Raw genomic sequence first — 24,826 nt, forward strand, 5'->3', positions numbered from 1 at the left:
GATTCTCGGCACCCCACCCCGTGACCCCCCCCTCCCGTGATTCACGGCACACCCCCCGCGACCCCCCTTACCATGATTCGCCGCAACCCCCGCCCCCGTAACCCCCCTCCCGCGATTTGCGGCAACCCACCCCGCGACCCCCCTCCCGCGATTCTCTGCAAACCCTCCCCTCCCGCGATTCGCAGCATCCACCCCCCACAACCCCCCCCTCCTGCAATTCGCGGCACCCCCCGCGACCCCCCCTCCTGCAATTCGCGGCACCCTCCGCGACCCCCCCTCCCGCGATTCGCGGACACCTAAGTTGCAATACAGGGCATCTTTCATACAATTCTAACCATATTTCTCATATACAAATTAAGGGGGCGCAGCCCCTTACGACGGTGTGAAGAGCGCCCGTAGGGCGCGATGAATCACCTAGTATGTGATATTTGTACTGCGTCTCCGCCCACTGTCAAACTGGATGGGTGGGTTATTGGCATAGAGTGGGTAGACCGAGGGTTATGTCAAGTGCTTTACTTTGCAAGCACTTCATGACTTATTTCACTTATACCCTTTTACCCCAGCCCGGCAGACCTGTTTTTTTTTTTTTTTTTTTTTTTTTTTTTTTTATAAAATAGGAAAGTAACCACAAGCAGGGCCAAAGCTGCTGTACAGGGAGTGTGTAAATCTCCCAATAACATGTGAGAGAAAAAAGGATTGGGTGTACAGCGCTAGGTTTTTGCTGAAAGAATATACACTACCACGAAAGATTTTTGTACATTTAATAATACATTACAATTTCATGAGAATTCTCATATTACAATAAAAATAATGAAGGTTAAAAACAATTTTTGTGAACAAGAATATATAGATGTATGCTCCACATAAATTATTGCACCAGCAGATGATAGTTACCAGTTTTACTGGAAGGTAATCGGGGGTCTCCTTGCTAATAATGCTGCATTGATTGTCCAATCCGGATAATTTCCCAGTGGGTCCAGGTAGGTTCAGAGCCAGTTCATGTGATGCAGTCCTTTTAGGTATGAATACCTGGTATATTGCTGCTTGTAGCTGCTGAACGATGGGGGAAAGGGAATCCTGGATGTAAACAGATGACTGGTCCGGAATAAAGTGCAAATAGGCAGTGCAGTCTGGTGTGCAAAGGAGCAAAATTGGGGTGCATTGGAGATGGTGTTAAACGCGTTTCAACGCTAACTCGCGTCTTCATCAGGAGCTGGGGTATATGGGGTCTGTCCAGGGACCCTGTATTTATACCCTGAGATAATTGTTCCCATGGTTGCAGGTGTGGGAATTCATTGTTCAATACATTAAAATACATAGAATAAAAATAACAATACATAGATTTCATAAACGTGGTAAGTATGCACAGGAGGATCAAAAACATAAGTATTTTTATTTAGCAAGAAAAGCATCAAAAACGAATTGAGAAAGGTCAGGTAAGCTGTCATGTGATCTTGTCATGTGATCGGACAGATCATGTGACCGCAAAGGTATTGGGCTAGTTTGGAATCATAAACTATAGTGAGTTACCCACATTGGGTGCTCCACGGTAGATAAAGTAGTGAGTCGACGCTCCTAATAACATAGCATATTAGGCATGTAGGTATTGCGGATCTTTAAAAAGGAGAGAGTTTTGGTTGGCGGAAATGACAAGCTATACTCGTTCTGGTTGGCGGAAGTGACCTCCGCATATGATGCATCCTGGGGAGTGTTGGAGATTCAGAGCATGTAAGGGAGGGCGGAAGTTACTGTTGGGCTTAACTCTGGTTGGCGGAAGTGACGCCCGCTACTTGCTAATAGGTGCTGGATCTAGGATACGTATACATGTGGGCGGCGATCTGATGCTGCTTCTTACGCTAGTATGATGGTACAGACAGTGTCTCTAATCCGCCGGATATAGCGATTTGGATGGCGGAAGTCCAATTGGAATAACACATTGGTTGACTGTCAATTTTGTTTGAAATATATATTTTACAATCTTCAAAAGTGGAGAAGCAGTATATATATGGAGAAGATATATATATATCGCAAAAGAGGAAAGAGATATAGGAGGGAAGTTTTGTTCAATATATAAACAGAAAAGATGATGTAATTAAAGAAGAAAATTTATTCTATACAATACATGTAAAATACATAAGAAATTCATTGGTAATAATAAGCAATTAATTGGTAATGATAAACATATACAGAGACAGAGGGTTACGGTGAACAGTCAAATCTTGCTGATATGATAGATTTGATAATTGCGTCCCTCCTCCTGTGATCTGGACCCTGCCCCATCCAAGCTTCTTTTAGGGTGTATGGAAATAATCGGCCCTGCATTTGCAAAAATAGTTCAATGCTCTTTGCAGACAGGCGTTTTTCCCGAACCACTAAAGGAAGCAATAGTCAGACCACTTCTTAAAAAATCTAATTTAGACCCTGACTGCATGACCAACTACAGGCCAGTATCAAATCTTCCTTTTCTAGGAAAGGTTATTGAGAAAGTGGTTGCAACTCAACTAGAGACCCACCTGTTAACCCATGACATTTATGATCCATTCCAGTCAGGATTCAGGAGAAGACATAGCACAGAACCAGCTCTGGTATGTGTGCTCAATGATCTTCTAAATGCAAGGGATAGAGGAGACTGTTCAATCCTAATCCTTCTGGACCTCTCTGCAGCATTTGACACCATTGACCATGGGATTCTAATTGAGCGCCTGAAGAATTTCTGTGGCCTGGGTGGCACAGTCCTTAGCTGGTTCAAATCATTTCTCGCTGGCAGGTCACAGAGAGTTGCATCGGGAGTATACTCTTCACCACCAGTGCCGTTGTCTTGTGGTGTCCCACAGGGCTCTATACTATCTCCCATGCTTTTTGCAGTATACATGCTTCCACTTGGTGACATAATCAGACGTCACGGCCTGGTCTACCACTGCTATGCAGATGATACCCAACTGTACCTGTCCTTTGCTCCAGGCACCGATAACACAATAACAACCTTAAATGGCTGCCTAGCTGAGCTCCAGGAGTGGATGAGTGCCAGTTGGCTGAGACTGAACCCAGATAAAACAGAAGTCCTGATGATAAATCACAGGACAAGACGGCAGCATAGCCAACTGACAGGTCTTAAGCTGGGGGGCACAGCACTAAAAAACTCTGATCATGTGCGGAATCTTGGTGTTGTCCTGGATAATGGCCTGACACTTAAACATCAGGTGTCAGCCACAATCAAATCCTCATTCTTTCATCTGAGAAACATAGCCAGAATCAAGCATTTAATTCCCTCAGAAGACCTTCCTAAAGTCATACATGTATTTATATCATCACGACTAGACTATTGCAATGCTCTCTACCTGGGTCTTCCAGCAAAAGAATTGCACCGCTTGCAGCTGGTACAAAATGCAGCCGCCAGACTATTAACTAACCAGCCCCGCTTCTGCCACATAACTCCCATTCTCTACGCCCTTCACTGGCTACCTGTAAAATGGCGAATCGTTTTCAAGATTGGCTTACTCACTTTCAAGGCCCTACATGACCAGGGCCCAAGGTACCTGCAACAGCTGCTGATCCCTTACTGTCCTACTCGATTACTACGATCCACTGAAGAAGGACTACTAACAGTACCCAGAATCTCCCTGAATTCATCTGGGGGTCGAGCTTTCAACTTTGCTGCTCCAACTCTGTGGAACTCTCTTCCTCGCACAGTACGAGAAGCACCCACTATAGAATCCTTTAAAAATAGACTAAAGACATACTTATTTACTCAAGTATTTCACTGATATCTACTGTTAAGCTTGTTTTGTATTTCGAGCTGTAAAGACAATGTGTGAAGCACTTTGAGTCCTATTGGGAGAAAAGTGCTATATAAATATCATTATTATTATTATTATTATTATTATTATTATTATAATATCTTTCAAGAGTATTTCAATGCATATGTTTTCTTATAAAGAAGAGTTATGATGTTCTATGTAGACTGATTGTAATCCTATGGTTTATCTATTTAACAAAAATTCATGTGTACATCTCCCCATAAAGTTTATATATGTACATGGGGAGGGTACCGTGGAGGTTTCTGATACTATTCATGGATATAAACCATGACTGGTACTTATTAGAGTTTTGTTATTTCAGATGACATGGGGCCAGATCATAGAACGCTATTTAGCTCCAGAGCCTCATTGAGACCGTCTGGGTAAAGACTATTTAATTTAAAGGTCCAAAAAACTTCTTGACGACAGAGGGTTTTGTATCTGTCTCCCCCTCTTATGGAGGGGGGTATGTGTTCCAGACCAAACACACAAAGGCCTCTAGGATCATTCTTGTGTGTCTGAGAAAAATGTCTCGAGACACTGTGGCTGGTTAGGCCTTTTATTACATTGCGACAATGCTCCATAAAGCGGGTCTTCAAGGGACGTGTTGTTCGTCCCACGTATTTGAGATTGCATGGACACATCCAGAGATATATAATAAATTTTGTGTCCCAATTTAAAAAGGTCCTTATTGTGACTAATTCGTCCTCTGTTTGGATCTGTAAGGTTTTATTAACGTGGGTACATGTGGTACAGCGATTCTTCCCACATTTATAGAACCCAGCTGGTCTGGAGATCAACCAGGAACTGCTGTTAGGGTTATCTGATTTATCCTCAGCCATTTTGAGATGGCTGGGGGCTAGAATGGTTTTTAAAGATCTATTATTTTTGTATACAATGGTGGGTTTATTAGGTAGTAGGTCTCTTAGTATCTTGTCATGTCTGAGTATGCCATAATTCCTGTTTATTATCTGTTTGATTTGAAAATGTGCGGTGTTGTACTTACAAATAAAGGCTAACTCATGATTTTTGTCCTGTTGTTTGTTGATCAACAGATCCTCTCTTTTCATTAATCTGACTTCATTAAGGGCTTCTTGTAGGAGGGGGTCTGGATATCCCCTTTGTTTGAAGGAGGTGACAATCTCATCCGCTTGTGCATTGAATGAGTCTAAAGAGGAACAATTTCGGCGGATGCGCATTAATTGTCCCTTGGGGATATTCGTCTTCCAGGACTTGTGGTGTGAACTCTTATAATGCAAATATGAATGAGTGTCTACAGATTTTGTATAATTTGAAGTAGTTATACATGAGTCCACTATATCCAGGGAGATGTCCAGAAAATCAATATGTGAAGTGTGAAAATGTGAAGTGAAAAATAAATTAAATTGGTTGTGGTTGAGTGAAGTGACGAATTGTTGTGCAGTTCAATTGTTCACACTTCAAATTATACAAAATCTGTAGACACTCATTCATATTTGCATTATAAAAGTTCACACCACAAGTCCTGGAAGACTAATATCCCCAAGGGACAATTAATGCGCATCCGCTGAAATTGTTCCTCTTTAGACTCATTCAATGCACAAGCGGATGAGATTGTCACCTCCTTCAAACAAAGGGGATATCCAGACCCCCTCCTACAAGAAGCCCTTAATGAAGTCAGATTAATGAAAAGAGAGGATCTGTTGATCAACAAACAACAGGACAAAAATCATGAGTTAGCCTTTATTTGTAAGTACAACACCGCACATTTTCAAATCAAACAGATAATAAACAGGAATTATGGCATACTCAGACATGACAAGATACTAAGAGACCTACTACCTAATAAACCCACCATTGTATACAAAAAGAATAGATCTTTAAAAACCATTCTAGCACCCAGCCATCTCAAAATGGCTGAGGATAAAACAGATAACCCTAACAGCAGTTCCTGGCTGATCTCCAGACCAGCTGGGTTCTATAAATGTGGGAAGAATCGCTGTACCACATGTACCTACGTTAATAAAACCTTACAGATCCAAACGGAGGACGAATTAGTCACAATAAGGACCTTTTTAAATTGGGACACAAAATTTATTATATATCTCTTGATGTGTCCATGCAATCTCAAATACGTGGGACGAACAACACGTCCCTTGAAGACCCGCTTTATGGAGCATCGTCGCAATGTAATAAAAGGCCTAACCAGTCACAGTGTCTCGAGACATTTTTCTCAGACACACAAGAATGATCCTAAAGGCCTTTGTGTGTTTGGTCTGGAACACATACCCTACTCCATAAGAGGGGGAGACAGATACAAAACCCTCTGTCGTCAAGGAGTTTTTTGGACCTTTAAATTAAATAGTCTTTACCCAGACGGTCTCAATGAGGCTCTGGAGCTAAATAGCGTTCTATGATCTGGCCCCATGTCATCTGAAATATAACAAAACTCTAATAAGTACCAGTCATGGTTTATATCCGTGAATACTATCAGAAACCTCCACGGTACCCTCCCCATGTACATATATAAACTTTATGGGGAGATGTACACATGAATTTTTGTTAAATAGATAAACCATAGGATTACAATCAGTCTACATAGAACAACATAACTCTTCTTTATAAGAAAACATATGCATTGAAATACTATTGAAAGATATCATCAAATCTATCATATCAGCAAGATTTGACTGTTCACCGTAACCCTCTGTCTCTGTATATGTTTATCATTACCAATTAATTGCTTATTGTATTGTATAGAATAATTTTTCTTCTTTAATTCCATCATCTTTTCTGTTTATATATTTAACAAAACTTCCCTCCTATATCTCTCTCCTCTTTTGCGATATATATCTTCTCCATATATATACTGCTTCTCTATTTTTGAAGATTGTAAAATATATATTTCAAACAAAATTGACAATGCCAACCAATGTGTTATTCCAATTGGACTTCCGCCATCCAAATCGCTATATCCGGCAGATTAGAGACGCTGTCTGTACCATCATACTAGCGTAAGAAGCGGCGTCAGATCGCTGCCCACATGTATACGTAGCCTAGATCCAGCACCTATTAGCAAGTAGCGGGCGTCACTTCCGCCAACCAGAGTTAAGGCCAACAGTAACTTCCGCCCTCCCTTACATGCTCTGAATCTCCAACACTCCCCAGGATGCATCATATGCGGAGGTCACTTCCGCCAACCAGAGTTAAGCCCAACAGTAACTTCCGCCCTCCCTTACATGCTCTGAATCTCCAACACTCCCCAGGATGCATCATATGCAGATGTCACTTCCGCCAACCAGAACGAGTATAGCTTGTCATTTCTGCCAACCAAAACTCTCTCCTTTTTAAAGATCCGCAATACCTACATGCCTAATATGCTATGTTATTAGGAGCGTCGACTCACTACTGTATCTACCGTGGAGCACCCAATGTGGGTAACTCACTATAGTTTATGATTCCAAACTTGCCCAATACCTTTGCAGTCACATGATCTGTCCGATCACATGACAAGATCACATGACAGCTGACCTGACCTTTCTCAATTCGTTTTTGATGCTTTTCTTGCTAAATAAAAATACTTATGTTTTTGATCCTCCTGTGCATACTTACCACGTTTATGAAATCTATGTATTGTTGTTTTTATTTCTATGTATTTTAATGTATTGAATAATTAATTCCCACACCTGCACCCATGGGAACAATTATCTCAGGGTATAAATACAGGGTCCCTGGACAGACCCCATATACCCTAGCTCCTGATGAAGACGCGAGTTAGCGTTGAAACGCGTTGAGCACCATCTCCAATGCACCCCAATTTTGCTCCTTTGCACACCAGACTGCACTGCCTATTTGCACTTTATTCCGGACCAGTCATCTGTTTACATCCAGGATTCCCTTCCCCTATCGTTCAGCAGCTACAAGCAGCAATATACCAGGTATTCATACCTAAAGGACTGCCTCACATGAACTGGCTCTGAACCTACCTGGACCCACTGGGAAATTATCCGGATTGGACAATCAATGCAGCATTATTAGCAAGGAGACCCCCGATTACCTTCCAGTAAAACTGGTAACTATCATCTGCTGGTGCAATAATTTATGTGGAGCTTACATCTATATATTCTTGTTAACAAAAATTGTTTTTAACCTTCATTATTTTTATTGTAATATGAGAATTCTCATGAAATTGTAATATAATATTAAATGTACAAAAATCTTTCGTGGTAGTGTATATTCTTTCAGCAAAAACCTAGCGCTGTACACCCTTTGTCTGTTTTGTTTTTGCGCATGGAAGAACGCAAAATCCCCGGACAGAAGGTGGTGTAAGGTCTGACCGGGTCAACCCGGCAAGTGCTTAGGGTAGAACACAATTTCAACCCGGATCGCTGTGCATTGTAAACTGGTAACCCGGGTCCATGCGACACAGGACCTGTTCACTGCAATGGAAAGCCTGCGCTGGGAGATGCTCCAGCTCAGGAACCATCAATGGTGATGTAAACCGCCCGGGTCGGGTAGTAAGTCTAAAAGAGTCCACAATCCCTGGTGCGACCTTGCTTTGCTGATGTAAAAGTGGTATTAAATACCTTAGCAACGTCTACAATGAGATGAGTTTGATAAAAAGCGAGGTGCTTGGCCTTTGTAGATTCTTATTACACCGTTGCTTTTCTTGTCTGTATTGTGACTCTATCTGCCTTCCTTTATATTAACCGATCAACCCTCCACACCATAAATATGTGGTTTATTTAAGTAAACTCATTTACTCTTTTAATTGCAATATTCTATGTATGCTGATGATACTCCTCTACCTTTCCTCACCTGCTCTCCTCACTCAGATCTCAAACTGCCTCTGCTAAATATCTCCTCTTTGATGTCCTAGTCCTAAACCCTACATGTCTAAAGGCCCATACATACGGGGTGATTTTGGGCAATTTTCTAAGCAATATGTCTAGATCACTTAGAAATTAAGTATGGATTGGAGCGATCCTGTATACAGGATGGCGATGGGCAGTTCCAAGTGTCGCCATCGCGCCTAGATTTTGAATGCATGTGGTCCAAAATATAGTAAGATCGCCAGTGTCCTCACCAAAGAAGTCAACACAGATCGCTCAGTGCACATCGCTGGTTCATAGCATGTGTGACCACAATGTGTGCTGAGCGATCTGTGCTAAACTAGATCGCTCAGCACAGGGCTATAGTCGCCCCATGTTTATGGGCCTTAAGACTGAGCTGATAATGAAATTGTGGGTGGTGAGGTAGTGAGGGATGGTGGGAAGATTATCTATTGATGCCACTATTTCCTCTAGTCTCAAATTGCCCTATCTTGGCGTAATCCTTGACTATTCCCTCTCCTTTATACCACACATTTACCATTGCCCTAACTGCAGCGTTTTCTCCCCGTACTTGCGTATGTTTACTCTGGGTTCTCCGGTTTCCTCCCACAATCCAAAAATATACTGGTAGGTCAATTGGCTTCCAACAAAAATGAACCCTAGAAGTCTGACTGTGTGTGTGTGTGTGTGTGTACATGTGGTAGGGAATATAGATTGTAAGCTCCACTGGGGCAGGGACTGATGTGAATGTTCAAATATTCTCTGTAAAGCGCTACGGAATATGTATGTACTATATAAGAAACTGTTAATAAATAAATAATATCTCACAAACCTGCCGTTTTCATTAATTTATTTGGAGTTTCTTATATAGCGCAGCAGACTCTGTTGCACTTTACAATTGTAGACCATGATGGAACAAACTGGGTAACAGCAGACAGACTTGGAGGTAGGAGGGCCCTGCTGCAAGCTTACAGTCTATAGGGAAATCGGACGGAAAAACAAGGACAGGCACCAGTAATAGCATAGCAGTCCCGCCAAGTTACAAGTCCATAAGGGAAGCTATATGATACATAAGTGCCTCTGAGGGTTATGTGGGCGGTGCTTAAATATGATAGACTTGCCTGCAGAGGTGCGTTTTCAGGGAACGCTTGAAAGTTTGGAGACTGGTGGAGAGTCTTATTGTGCGTGGAAGGGCATTCCATAGGGTAGGTGCAGCCCTATGAAAGAAAGTCCTGTAACAGTGAATGGGAGCTAGTAATCCGTGCAGAAGACAGATGCAGATCTTGAGCAGAGTGGTTGAGTTGGGATATAAGTGTGTGTGTGTGTGTGTGTGTATATTTATATACATACATACATACATACATACATACATACATACATACATACAAGTACGGCGGCACCCGGAGGCTTACAAAAGAGACAGAAGCTGCAGGGTAGCGTGAACGAACGTTTTCGATGTTTAATACATTGTCATCAGGATGATACAAGTGAAAAGAAAGCATACCTTTATGCATTAGCCACATCACGTGAAGGCACCTGTTCCCTTCCAGTGAGGGTGATGCGCCCATGGATGACGACATCATCTTGTCACTGGTTGTCGGGGTAACCAACAAAAAAATACAAAATGTAACAAATGACAGTGAGTGTAAAGTACAGAGTATCCAATGAATGACAATAAAGACATGATGGATACAACAAGAAGAAACATAATAAATGTGGAATAAACACAAAATAGTTACAAAAATATTTACAAAATATATACAGAAGGATCGCGGTAATCCAAACAGTACCCAGCATATCAAACATCAAATAACAAGAGTTAATCATGAGGACCATTGTTCCGTGCATGGTCTGTGAAGTGAGGTGGCTGGGTGTGAATGCGGATGCCGACTCAACGGATGTGTCAACTCGGTCGACATGTTGTGTCAACTGTCTGGTCATGTGTCATGCTGCTCTATAGGAAGCAGTGTAGCCCGGCAGATTCATTAAGACCCCTAGGTGCTAGGGTGTTAAGCTTTTTGATCCAGCGTGCTTCACGCTGTAAGAGTTTAAGCGACCGGTCGCCTCCTCGTAGCCTGTGTGGTTCATGGTCAATTATGATATAATTGAGTTGTGCGATATTATGCCCATGTGTGACAAAGTGCCGGTTGATCACTCCCACCACTAGTGAGTGCTGCCGGATGACCGATTTATGGCCAGCAATTCTCTCCCTTAGAGTGCGGGTGGTTTTACCTACGTAGCCAAAGCCACACGGGCAGATAATCAGGTAAACCATAAATCTGGTTGTGCATATTAACACATGCTTGATGGGTATGCGTACCCCAGAAAGCGGGTGTGGGAAATCACTGCCTGTGTTAAGGGATCTGCAAACAGCACAATTAATGCAACGATAGCCAAAACAAAAAGAATAAGTCCCAAGGCGCAAAGCCCTCCTTCAGCCGGATCCACAAAGATGGGTCACCACTCAACCCAAACGAAGGAAAACTTGCTCTGGAGAAAATGGACCAAAGGGCGCTGGAGGGTAGTATACACAAATTCACCGATGTTCCTCTCCCGAATAGGTAATATAAGGGGGAAAATACAAAACAATGTATCAGAAATATTGTAGTCTGATAGTCAAGATAGTGGGGTTCACGATGAGGGTAACCATAAGCGTACCATCACTCACTATATGAGAGGTATAGACGTGCCCATAAAGGTTTCTTTTTATAGGTTCACCCCACGTGCGATTACAAGGACAAATGGATGCGTACCGTACTCACAAGGGCATATGTAAATACAGACGTATCTGGGTATCTTTCACTTTAAGAAGGTGGGAATACTCTCATGTGGATATCACGACTGCCATGGAGTCACCCACAGGAACGCTTCTCTCACTAGTACATTATTATGGGCCGATCATCTATGTAAATGCCCCTACATGGTGCGAGATGACGAAAACGTTTTCGTCATCTCGCACCATGTAGGGGCATTTACATAGATGATCGGCCCATAATAATGTACTAGTGAGAGAAGCGTTCCTGTGGGTGACTCCATGGCAGTCGTGATATCCACATGAGAGTATTCCCACCTTCTTAAAGTGAAAGATACCCAGATACGTCTGTATTTACATATGCCCTTGTGAGTACGGTACGCATCCATTTGTCCTTGTAATCGCACGTGGGGTGAACCTATAAAAAGAAACCTTTATGGGTGTGAGGATACAGGGTTCCTCAATCACTCAGACACCGAGCAGATGAAACCAAAATATGGTTTATTTTTATCACAGCACACGAAAGTAGATGAAGACAGGAAAAAGAGGCAAATGTAGCATATAAACGTTATCGGGTAGCAGGCCCAAACAGACAGTCCTTGTATAGTCACAGTCCCAGATCAGTTCCACAGGGCAAACTATCACTTATCTCACACCGCAGTGATAGCATATAAGTCCACACGATACCTAGACAGAGCATAACCTCTTAGTCCAGGACAGTCCATCAAAATCTCCTCTTGGCTTGTGTGTCAGTCATTTTAAAAACTTCCAATTTCCCACGCTTCTCCATACCATCAGTGGGCTTGCACTCAATCCCTATTGGTGGATTCAAGTCAGGTTTATCCCCCCTCCCAGGTACTGCTGCTGCCCATCTGCTTCTGCCCCCTGCTGGGGTCGGTTCCAGAAAGTCTGGAAGTGGTCAAGATATGCATAGCAAGATACAATACAACACAAGATTACGTTATGGGCTGATCACCCCCTGTGGTGCCGGGTTCCACTAAGTCTGGTATTGACACAAAGGAGCTGAAGGTAGAGACACAATCATAGTCTGATTACATTATGTCCTGATTACCCCCTGTGAACATTTCCTGTTGGTAGCAGGGGAATTGGATCACCCCCTGTGAAGATTGTCCCTCAGCTAACACCCTCCTGTGATAGCAGGAACAAAAGTATGGTAATGGGACATAACCTTTTGGTGAATTATTTCCTGGGTATTTCCTGGCAGACCATATTAGGGCAAGAGCGATCTGATCTGGAAATACACACAGATTTGGGGGATAGAAACATCTATGGAGAATAAGAGGGTACCGACGGACTAAAATAGTACATTAATTACTACACCTAATAAAATATAGTAATTACAGATTTACAGTAAATCTGATAACCTCACATTCCTTCCCCTACTATTGTAGTCCCGGTACCAAGCTGTTCTGGAACCAATAACAACCTGTAGTGTGATTCAGAGCAGAGAATCTGGGGTTTGGATTTACCACCTGAGTCCCACAGGGTGACATCATACCAAACCCATCTTGTAAAAGGCGGCTGGTTTGCAGAACCAGCAAGGGCATGATTACAGTCTAAGTCATACATTGGAACTAACAAGGGATGTAGCGATTCCTCTTCTTCGGATTCTGGGTACCCCCCCTCTGCAACATTGTAACCTACTAATACTTTTGCCTCGGGCACAATGGGGCAGGGACCACTTTCCACCTCCCCCTCTTGCCCCAGGAACAGGGGCCAAACAGCAGGCCAATATAGGGGCTCTGGCCCTGGCACTTCCACCACCCCGTCCTGTCCTTCCTCCCCCAAACCCAAACTAGGGGCATGGCAAATTTCAGTCCAGCATTTGGTCTCAATGTCCAGGGCTGAGGAGGGACCCTCCATCACAAACAATTCCGCTGGTGGCTGCAGGACAGGCTGTGTCAGCTCCGTCCCCTTAAAAGCCAGATGCTCACCTGCAGCTACTTCTGCGCACACCTCCTTCTCCGCGATAGCCTCCTTCCCCAGCTGAGTATGCTGGGCAGCCCGAAACACGACGTCATCTGTGACTGGTGTGCTGGTGGCCTGGATGTTGTTGGATACTCCTCTAACCACGGTGATCTCCTCCTGGGCGCAGTCCTCATAGATCCCCTGGCAGCAGGTTAATAATTCTGCATCTCCCACCTCAGCAAAAGGGAAGCTGTAGCGCAGCTCCTCCTGAATAACCTCCTTCACTTTGGGGATAACCTCCCCCTGCAGAGAACACTGAGCAGCTTCCTCCCTAGGATGGGGGAGAAGCAGTTGCAGACGGTGCCTTTCATCACGCCCCCTGCGACACTGATCTTGCCATGCTGGGGTATCCAGGAGCCCGCGATCAATCGCCTCTTCCTCTGCCACAATAAAGCACTCCTCCAGACACTCCAATTGTTCCCACACACTCAGCTGTGCACCGAAATAAAGGATACATGCCCGATAATCGGTAAATGCTTTTGTAGGATCTCCCTGATCGCGAAGGATCTGCTGAAGGATTTCCCCGCGAGTGCAGGATTGGATGGGTATACCTCGCAGCTGACATTCCGCTATCAGCTCCTCCATACTCATTTCTTCAAGGGCAGTTAGGGGCCCCCCTGACAACGACCCTTCTCTTGCAGTAACAATTAATTCTGTGGCAGACCCCTCGGTTGTCTGCCCAGATTGCAGTAGCCCCCTTCTAGACCTTTCCTCTGGTTCTATCTGGGGCATCAATGTATTCTGGACTTGTCCTTCAGCCTCAGAATATTGTCCTCTTTGTAGCATCTGGGTAACTGTAGCAATCACTTCCTCTGTAAATTCTACAAACTCTGGCTCTCCCAGCAGATTCCAAGAGGTGGCCTCACCTTTACAGTGCAGAAATGCATCCCCCAGGTAACACAACTTGTCCTGTATGCTGGATACTCTCCACCCGCTGACCATCTGCTGAGCGTCTTCCCAGTACTTCCAGATATACTGCATTTTCCTGACAATAAATAACAGATCCGGCTTCCCAGCCTGCCGATACACTGAAGAACCTCCATCCCTGAGCTCCTCTGCTACAGGGGTCTTGAGGCATCGATTTTCTTTCCTTGGAAACATTTTCCCTTTCCACAGGAATGACACCTGCTCACTTGCTGAACATCACCTTATTGCATTTTCCGTTTCCTTACATATGGTCTGATCCTCTGTTCTCTGTGCTTTCTGTGCTCGAAGGTTGGTGTCTGAATGATCCCACTGTCGCTGCCGCCAAATGTGAGGATACAGGGTTCCTCAATCACTCAGACACCGAGCAGATGAAACCAAAATATGGTTTATTTTTATCACAGCACACGAAAGTAGATGAAGACAGGAAAAAGAGGCAAATGTAGCATATAAACGTTATCGGGTAGCAGGCCCAAACAGACAGTCCTTGTATAGTCACAGTCCCAGATCAGTTCCACAGGGCAAACTATCACTTATCTCACACCGCAGTGATAGCATATAAGTCCACACGATACCTAGACAGAGCATAACCTCTTAGTCCAGGACAGTCCATCAAAATCTCCTCTTGGCTTGTGTGTCAGTCATTTTAAAAACTTCCAATTTCCCACGCTTCTCCATACCATCAGTGGGCTTGCACTCAATCCCTATTGGTGGATTCAAGTCAGGTTTATCCCCCCTCCCAGGTACTGCTGCTGCCCATCTGCTTCTGCCCCCTGCTGGGGTCGGTTCCAGAAAGTCTGGAAGTGGTCAAGATATGCATAGCAAGATACAATACAACACAAGATTACGTTATGGGCTGATCACCCCCTGTGGTGCCGGGTTCCACTAAGTCTGGTATTGACACAAAGGAGCTGAAGGTAGAGACACAATCATAGTCTGATTACATTATGTCCTGATTACCCCCTGTGAACATTTCCTGTTGGTAGCAGGGGAATTGGATCACCCCCTGTGAAGATTGTCCCTCAGCTAACACCCTCCTGTGATAGCAGGAACAAAAGTATGGTAATGGGACATAACCTTTTGGTGAATTATTTCCTGGGTATTTCCTGGCAGACCATATTAGGGCAAGAGCGATCTGATCTGGAAATACACACAGATTTGGGGGATAGAAACATCTATGGAGAATAAGAGGGTACCGACGGACTAAAATAGTACATTAATTACTACACCTAATAAAATATAGTAATTACAGATTTACAGTAAATCTGATAACCTCACAATGGGCACGTCTATACCTCTCATATAGTGAGTGATGGTACGCTTATGGTTACCCTCATCGTGAACCCCACTATCTTGACTATCAGACTACAATATTTCTGATACATTGTTTTGTATTTTCCCCCTTATATTACCTATTCGGGAGAGGAACATCGGTGAATTTGTGTATACTACCCTCCAGCGCCCTTTGGTCCATTTTCTCCAGAGCAAATGCAACGATAGCAACCGTTGCAGAAAGTTGCCTTGAACTGACTGTTTTTTGTCCAATCCACTGATGTCTGTTTTAACCACCCAATCTCGGATGTTCTTGCCCCTGCTGTAACAGGGCATGAGTCTGGTGTCATGAAGTTGTAGCTCGGGGTCCGAGCCCACTACTGGCCATAGTTGTTTGGTAATACTGCGGATGCCTTCACTAGCTATGTTGTAGTGATTCACCCACGGCATGGCCTTATCCTGTCCCCTTCTTCCAGAAGGTTTAAGAGTATCCTCCCAATTGCGGCTTAATGCCTTTTGTTTGGCTTTAAAGAGTTGGCCTTCATCATAGCCCCTAAGTAAAAAGTCATGTAGCATCCTGTCAATGTGCTCAATAGCTGTTTTACGGTCCGAGCAAATTCTGATAGCTCGTAGGAACTAGGAGTAGGGGAGGGAAAATTTTAGCTTGGGGGGATGAAAGCTGGTCACATGCAACGAAGTGTTGCGGTCAGTAGTCTTGCGGAAAAGTTCAGTGGAAATGACCCCATTTGTTAAGGTGAAATTTAATAGGATGAGAGAATCAGAAAGTGAGAGATTTGGTAAGAAATCTCCAGGTTTTTTAAAGCGGCAATCATTTACACTGCAAAACCAGTTTGATTTTGCAGTGTAAATGATATCCGCTTTAAAAAAACTGGAGATTTCTTACCAAATCTCTCACTTTCTGATTCTCTCATCCTATTAAATATCACCCCATTTGTTAATCTTATGTGAACTGTACGGGGTGTCCAGAATTATTGTGTTCAATAATGAAGGATTCTAAAGTCTCACGTGTACCTGACCACAGGACAAACAAGTTGTCGATATATCGGACATAAAACAATGCGTGTCGACGAAATATGTCATTAGTCAACATGATGTCGTCTTCAACCATGTACATGTAGGTGTTGGCGTACGATGGGGCCACATTGGACCCCATCGCACACCCCACCATCTGCAGGTAAAAGACACCATCGAAAATGAAGAAATTACACGTTAGTACCAACTCCAAAAGGTCAATGATTAAGTTCACATCGGGCCCTGTATACAAAGGGTTATCAACTACCAGTCGTCTGACTGCCGCCAGGCCATCGCAGTTAGGTATAACCGTGTATAAGCTTGAGATATCAAGACTGCTCAGCAAGGTCCCAGGTGGTACCTCAGAAATCCCCTTAAGTTTATTTAGAAAGCTGGTGGTATCAAGGAGGTGTCTACTGTGCTGGACTGTGCATAGATGCAGTATGGCATCCAGGTACGTGGACACCTTCTAAAATAACCCATTGCGGGCGGAAATTATAGGGTGTCCAGGGGGGTTGATCAGAGACTTATGGATTTTAGGCAATGAGTATAGTACAGTTATCACCGGCGTTTCCTGTATCAAAGCTGTTCTTAGAGAGTCTCTGATCAACCCCTCCGTGACAGCCTGTGTGAGGCGGTCAGCAAGTTTCTTGGCAAAACATGTGGTGGGGTCAGAATCAAGTTTGCGATAAACTGTAGTATCACTCAATTGTCTAAGTAGTTCAGTACGGTAATCACACAAGTTCTGCACAACAATTGCCCCACCTTTATCGGCGGGGTATATAGTTATGTCCGTGTACAGGGACAAATCTTTTAAAGCCTGTTTTTCCATCTTGTTAAGATTGGGGTGCTTACCATAATCAGAGGTCTGTAAAAGTTCACCAACACGTTTGTCCAGTAATCGATTAAATGTTTTTAATTGAGGGGTTAGCAGAGATGGGTTCAAAGTTTCTGCAGGGCTGATGGCAAGGGAATTACAGCCTCAGTGTTGGTATGGATACGTGTTGCGGCTTTATTGCCGCGAAAGTATTCATGTATTTTCAGCTGTCTATTAAGTTTGTATTTTTCAATGTTCCACTGCATGGTGTCAGTGTGTACCGTTGGTACGAAGGATAGCCCCTGTTGGAGCACACGTATCTCAGTGTCCGTGAGTGGATGATTGGACAAGTTAAAGATCAGGCTTTCGCCTTCCGATGCAGTGGAGATCTCCCGGGTTGCCCGGATTGTCCGTGTCCTCTGCCTCGCTGTTTCCCCACCGCGGCGGGTTCTCCTTCGTGTTTGCCGTGGTTGCGGCGGGAACCTACCCCTAAAGGGGTCTGCCATGTGGAATCTGCTTGGTATATGTATATATGTGTATGTATGTATATATATGTGTATGTATGTGTGTGTGTGTGTGTATGTATGCATGTATGTATGTATGTATGTATATATATGTATATATATATATATATATATATATATATATATATATAATGGTGTAGTATGGTTAATAGCTTTTATATGTGAGTAGAAGTATTATACAGTATATTGAATATGAGCAACCAATGGAGAGACTGGCAGACGATCAGCCTAGCAGAAGCATTCATAATAAATTGTAAGGTACTTGTGGAGTATCACGGCTCCCACGACCTTCATCGTATGCTGATTGTATGTTAAAAATCGCGATCGCACCCGATTTTGCACTGAAATGCATCAGAATGCATTGAAATGTGTATTAAACTTGTGAAATGCCCCCAAATGCCACCCCCACTATCAACGTCAACCCGAAGCGTGGCGAGCCCGCGAGGGGCGGCGGTGGTACGCGTCCTACGACCTTTTCATACCCCCACTATCCACGTCGGTGTGGAGTTGAGAATAGAATAGTGTGACGAGGGGACGCGGATACCTTCACAGCTATACGCGTCCCCTCGTGGGCTTCACAGGTATCCACGTCCCCTCGCGGGGCTCGCTGCGCTCGCCACACTGTTCTATTCTCAACTCCACGCCGCCGTGGATAGTGGGGGTATGAAAAGGTCGTAGGACACGTACCGCCGACCCTCGCGGGCGCGCTGCGCTCGCCACGCTTCGGGTTGACGTTGATAGTGGGTGGTGCACTGTGAAAAATGGCATTTGGGGGCATTTCACTAGTTTAATACATATTTCAATGCATTCTGATGCATTTCAGTGCAAAATCGGGTGCCATCGCATCGGATGCCATCGTATGGCATCCGATGCGATCGCATACGATTTTTGAGCAAAAATGCTCAAAAATCGGTAAAAATCGTATGCCATCGTATGCCACTACATATGGCATACGATGCCATACGATGGGAGCCGTGATACTCCACAAGTACCGATTGTAATGGCAAGAGTCTGTTTTTTGGGAAGACCAGTAAGGAGATTAAATAATATTTCCAGGATCAGACCCTTTCTCACCCAGCTACTAAGACCACTATGCACTCACTGGTAATCTTGCAACCAGACTACTGTAATTGTCGCCTATGTGGAATTCCTGGTAAATGGCTCTCTCCACTCTAATATATTCTCAATACTACAGCCAGGCTTATCTTTTCACCAAATGCAGTTCATCCACTCCTCTTACAAGCCTTACACTGGCTCCCCTTTCAGAATCCAATTCAAGCTTCTCGCACTCACTAACAAAGCTCTCGACCACTCCTCTCCTATTTACCTTTCTGTCTTCATACCCCTTTTACAGTCCTACCCATTCTCTTCGCTCCACTAATGCATGCCACCTTTCCTGCCCAACTGATTACTTCCTCTCACTCCCTCCTCCAAAACCTTTCACACAGTGCTCCCTTCCTCTGGAACTCTCTACCTCTCTCCTCCTCAGACTCTCCACCTCTCTACAAATATTTAAAACTCTGCCAACTGTCATCCTAACCCACTGTTACATGCTCACTTCTATCCCATTTAGAATGTAAGCTCTCATGAGCAGGGCCCTCTTAACCTCATGGGCTCTTCCTTATTTTACCTAAATCATCTCCATGCTTACTTTGATGGCATCTAATCCCTCGGTTTTATTCCACCCTATTACTTATTTTCGTATTGTCTGCTGATGCAGAAATGTTTCTACACCCTGTACTTGTCATATACGGTCTTGAACTGTAAGTCACTATTTTCTTGTTTTTGTTTACTTGTTTATAAACTCTATAACACAGTGTTGCGGGTTCCTTGTGGCACTATATCAATAGATGATGATGATCCTCTCCATCTAGGGCACTGAATGAATCTCAGGTCACTGCAATGGGTATAAAGATGCTCCCAGGGTATAAGGATCCATATCATGGACGTCCTTTGACACGTGGGGAAATGGGATGTTTTCTCAGCCACTACAACATCTGGAAGGAGGTAAGTAAGTGTTAGCTTATGGGGGGGGGGGGGGGGGGAATATAAATAAATAATAATAATAAAAAAAAAAAAAAATATATATATATATATATATATATATATATATATATATCTCACGCTGCATCCAAGCAGCTGGCAGCACACGGGGAGTAGAAGAAGGACACAAGGAGCAGGAACTACTGCAACGTTTCTGCCTGATGACGATTATTAAAATCGAAACGTTGCAGTAGTTCCTGCTCCTTGTGTCCTTCTACTCCCCGTGTGCTGCTGCAGCTGCTTGGATGCAGCGTGAGTATCATATACAATTGCCTTCTCAGTAAGGTTACAGCTGGCACCGGGACTTTAGCCGAGACTTATGGGTTGTGCCTGACCAATATATATATAAATTAGTGGTCTGCGACGCGACCGACGCGATGCCCCCGATTTTCCCATTGAAATGCATTGAAAAAAGTCAAAATCGCGTCGGTCGCGTCGTATGCAGCTAAAAAAGGCTTAAATGGTCCAGACGCGATGCCCCCGATTTCCCATAGGAAACAATGTTAAATGCCTCAATTTACCCGCGATGCCCCTGATTTCCCATAGGAAACAATGTTAAATGCCTCAATTTCACCAAATCATCATAGGGAACAATGGTAAATGGGCCAGAAACCCCCAAAAACACCCCTGAACAGTGAAATGTCCCCCCAAAAGTAGTTTACGCCACCCCACGATCAACGCTAACCCGAAGCGTGGCGAGCCCGCAAGGGGCGGCGGTACGCGTCCTCTGACCTTTTCATACCCCCACTATCCACGTCGGCGTGGAGTTGAGAATAGAATAGTGTGGCGAGCGGACGCGGATACCTTCACAGGTAAACGCGTCCCTTCGCGGGCTTCACAGGTATCCGCGGGGCTCGCTGCGCTCGCCACGCTTCGGGCTCGCTGCGTTCGCCACACTATTCTATTCTCAACTCCACGCCGACGTGGATAGTGGGGGTATGAAAAGGTCGGAGGACGCAAACCGCTGCACTCGCCACGCTTCGGGTTCGCGTTGATCGTGGGGTGGCGTAAACTACTTTTGGGGGGACATTTCACTGTTCAGGGTGTTTTTGGGGGTTTCTGGCCCATTTACCATTGTTCCCTATGATGATTTGGGTAAATTGAGCCATTTAACATTGTTCCCTATGGGAAATCGCGGGCATCGCCCCCGATTTTTACTCACGATGCCCACGATCATGATCGTTGTGGCCGTGCTAGGAAACAAGTACCCTCTCTTTTTTTTTTTTTTGGTACTTGAGTATTATCACAGCGTCCATTGCATCGCATACCACTAATTAAGGTATGTGATGGCATGCGATGGGGCCCGATTTGAGCCTTTCCCGGGCTGAGTGTACAATTTTAATATCGCGTTGTATCGCATGCCATTAAAATGGCATGCGATGCTCCGTGATTTGGGATAATTCCCATGTTAAATGCCCACCCAGACACGATTTTTTTTTATTGTATCCCCACCCTGATGGGTAATGACTATGTGAAATGCCCCCCCCCCCATTGTTAACGCCACCCCACTATCCACGCCAACCCGAAGTGTGGCGAGCGCAGCGAGGGGCGGCGGTACGCGTCCTCTAACCTTTTCATACCCCCCACTATCCACGTCGTGGCGAGCGCATGCGCATTACTTCACAAGTATTACGCGTCCCCTCGCTGCGCTCGCCACACTATATAAAATCAACTCCACACCGACGTGGATAGTGGGGTATGAAAAGGTCGGAGGACGCGTACCACCGCCCCTCGTGGGCTCGCCACGCTTCGGGTTGGCGTTGATAGTGGGGTGGCGTTAAAAATGGGGGGCATTTAACATAGTCATTACCCATCTGGGTGGGTGTACAATCTAAAATCGGGTCTGGGGGGGGCATTTAACATAGGAATCAGGCATCTGGGTGCCTGTACAAAAAAAAAATTAGGGTACAATCGCATCGCATGCAATGCGACACGAATTTTTGGTTGTACAACGCCCTGCAATGGAAATCGGGGGCGCCGTGATAATACTCAAGTACCCTTTTTTTTTTCTTTTGTCTGTTTTATAGTTTATTCTACTTAATACAGTTGGTTTGTGTTTTGTCCATATAGATCTCGGAGCGCTCGCTTGGTGTGTCAGCTGTGTTTGAAGATGACCTGAGGTTTGAAATCTTTTTCAAGAGGCGACTGGAGAACCTTTTGCAGGATGTGGAGAAAGCGCAGCTGGACTGGGACCTTATGTGAGATTGGTATAGGGATGATGGCTGGAAAATCAAGGAGAAACGTGAAGTTAATATATGTAGCGTAGGGTGGCCAATTTGTCAAAAACACAACAGCCTTTATAGTGGCACCCTATTCCCAAAAAAGGGTGTTAGGGGATTTTTGACTGGGAGTAAAATATTCTAGATATTTTGTACTTTTATGTCAATTCTAACATGTTTCTAACATGTTAACTTTTTATCAATAAGGAATCTATCTAGCTGTGAAAATGCTGTCTCTCCAGTTACTGTTTTTACATAGGGACTTTATTTTATTTATTTATGAAATGGGTAGGAGTGTAAATCTTGACCCTTTCCAAATTTTAAAAGGGAAATGGTTTTATTATCAAACTTGTAAAACCATTGCCCTTCTAAATATCCGTCCTAAATATGATCAGAAGTGTTCGGTTTTACAACCGCCCCCTTTGTAAATAACCACCCCCTTATGTCTAATGCCCCATACACATGGTTCGATTTGGTCTATTATTTTTTTTTTATAAGCAAAATCAAATAGAAATCAAATGGTCATTGAGTTGTTTTTAGCTGCATTTAATGCCAATTTGATCCCGTTTGCAAAATCGAATAGAAAAATAGACTGCAGACAAGACTATATAGTAAAGACTTGTACTATATAGTCCAAATCGAAGGCTTTTTGCTTGCCGTTCGATTAGATTCCAAGCAAGCAAAATTGCACCGTGTAAACACCCCTTGACATTAATGCACCCCCTACTAACCTTTTTTCTTGCTTGTCCTCTCCTGTAACTACCCTCCTTAGATGGACTTCTCAAAAGGTGACTTTCATGTAGTTAACGCAAAGTTCATGATGCATGTCTGGCCAGCATTAAGGTGACCACACAGAGAAGGAATTATTTTTACATTTGGAAAAATATATTTTCCAGACAGTATTGATGATGTCCCTATTCTCTCTCACAGTTACCTGGGCAGAAAGCGGATGCAGGTGGATGAACCTGAAGAGTCTGTACCTGGGGTCCGTAACTTGGTTGTGTCGGACTACTCCTATTGGACACTTGGGTACCTTATTTCCTTGCAGGGGGCGAGGAAGCTTCTGAATGCAGAGCCTCTGAGCAAAATGCTTCCTGTGGATGAGTTTCTGCCAGTCATGTATGATAAGCATCCCATGTGAGTATGAGAGTAACCATTGTGTGGTCAAGAGTATGGTGTATCAAATCGTGGACAGAGCAAATGTATCTTCGGTACTTATGAGTTATCTGGGCGCCCGATTTTTTGATTGTATGCCTTAAGTTAAGGCATACAATCAGATGCGATGCGATACGATATCGCATCGCATCGCATGCGACCATCGGATGCGATGACCCGATTTTTCCATAGGATTCAATGTTAAAATGGACAGAGTCCATTTTAACATGGAATTCAATGGGAAAAAGGGGTCCTCTTCATACCCCTACTATCCAAGTGGGCATGGAGTTGGATATAAACCTGTGGCGAGCGTAGCGAGCCACCGAGCCCGAAGCGTGGCGAGCGAACGGTATTCTGTGTCCCCTCGCGGGGCTCGCTACGCTCGCCACGCTTTGGGCTCGGTGGCTCGCTACGCTCGCCACAGGTTTATATCCAACTCCATGCCCACTTGGATAGTAGGGGTATGAAAAGGACCCCTTTTTCCCATTGAATTCCATGTTAAAATGGACTCTGTCCATTTTAACATTGATTCCTATGGAAAAATCGGGTCATCGCATCGCATCCGATGGTCGCATGCGATGCGATGCGATGTGCCCGATCCGACCCGATTTAGAAATCGGGCGCCCGGATAACTCATAAGTACCGTATCTTCATACAAAAAGTTCTGTTACAGTGTTTCTCAGCCAATCGGTGTAGCATAATTTGGTATGCCAATACAGTCATACACGATGATATAAGGCATAACTATGTTTTGTGTGTAATTACTATTATATCTGCATACCAAATTATGCTAAACCGTTTGGCTGGGAAACACAAACTGAATTTTTTTTTTTATGCAGATTCATCTCCAATTGCGTACAAAATAAGCTGCTTGAGTGTCGGATTATCATAGTGTGCATAAGATGCATTTTAATGGTGGAAACAATGACACGTACAGCTATTTTGTCAGAAATAAGTATATTTTGCATATTAAGGTTGGAAATTATATATATATATATATATATATATATATATATATATATATATATATATATATATATAAAGAAACCATGAGACTTGTACTGCACACACTAACAACGTTTAAAAACGGAGTGCTATGGCTAATATATGTATATAATGCATGCAAGCATTTAGAGAGCCAGCAACATCCTTACCAAAAAGTATAAATCTTTAATATTGAAAAAATGGCAATCAGTGCAATCAGTGCAATCAGTGCAAAAAAAGGTCAATACATACAATTTAAAAGGAAGGAACGAGTGCTTAGCATAATCCACAAATGCAGCACAGGCATGATGCTACAGAAAGCAAAGTCCCCTCCAGGCAGAGCACTGATTGCACTTATGCCATTTTTTCAATATTAAAGATTTATACTTTTTGGTAAGGATGTTGCTGGCTCTCTAAATGCTTGTATGTGTATGTGTGTATATATATATATATATATATATATATATATATATATATATATATATATATATATATATATATATATAT

The 24,826-nt window shown here is 43.8% G+C and overlaps 1 protein-coding gene across 1 annotated transcript in view; it reads left to right on the top strand.

Moving 5' to 3' along the window:
* The window catches only part of COLGALT1 (collagen beta(1-O)galactosyltransferase 1), a 56,898-nt gene that overhangs the window by 28,592 nt on the left and 3,480 nt on the right, over window positions 1-24,826 (top strand). Inside the window, exons 9-11 of the mRNA XM_083185040.1 lie at window positions 19,793-19,925; window positions 22,032-22,159; window positions 23,111-23,317. Coding sequence (XP_083041166.1) covers window positions 19,793-19,925; window positions 22,032-22,159; window positions 23,111-23,317 — 468 coding nt within the window. The remainder of the gene's footprint in view (window positions 1-19,792; window positions 19,926-22,031; window positions 22,160-23,110; window positions 23,318-24,826) is intronic.

This window comes from Crinia signifera, chromosome 4, assembly GCF_055691185.1.
Source record: "Crinia signifera chromosome 4, ASM5569118v1, whole genome shotgun sequence".
Taxonomy (NCBI): domain Eukaryota; kingdom Metazoa; phylum Chordata; class Amphibia; order Anura; family Myobatrachidae; genus Crinia; species Crinia signifera.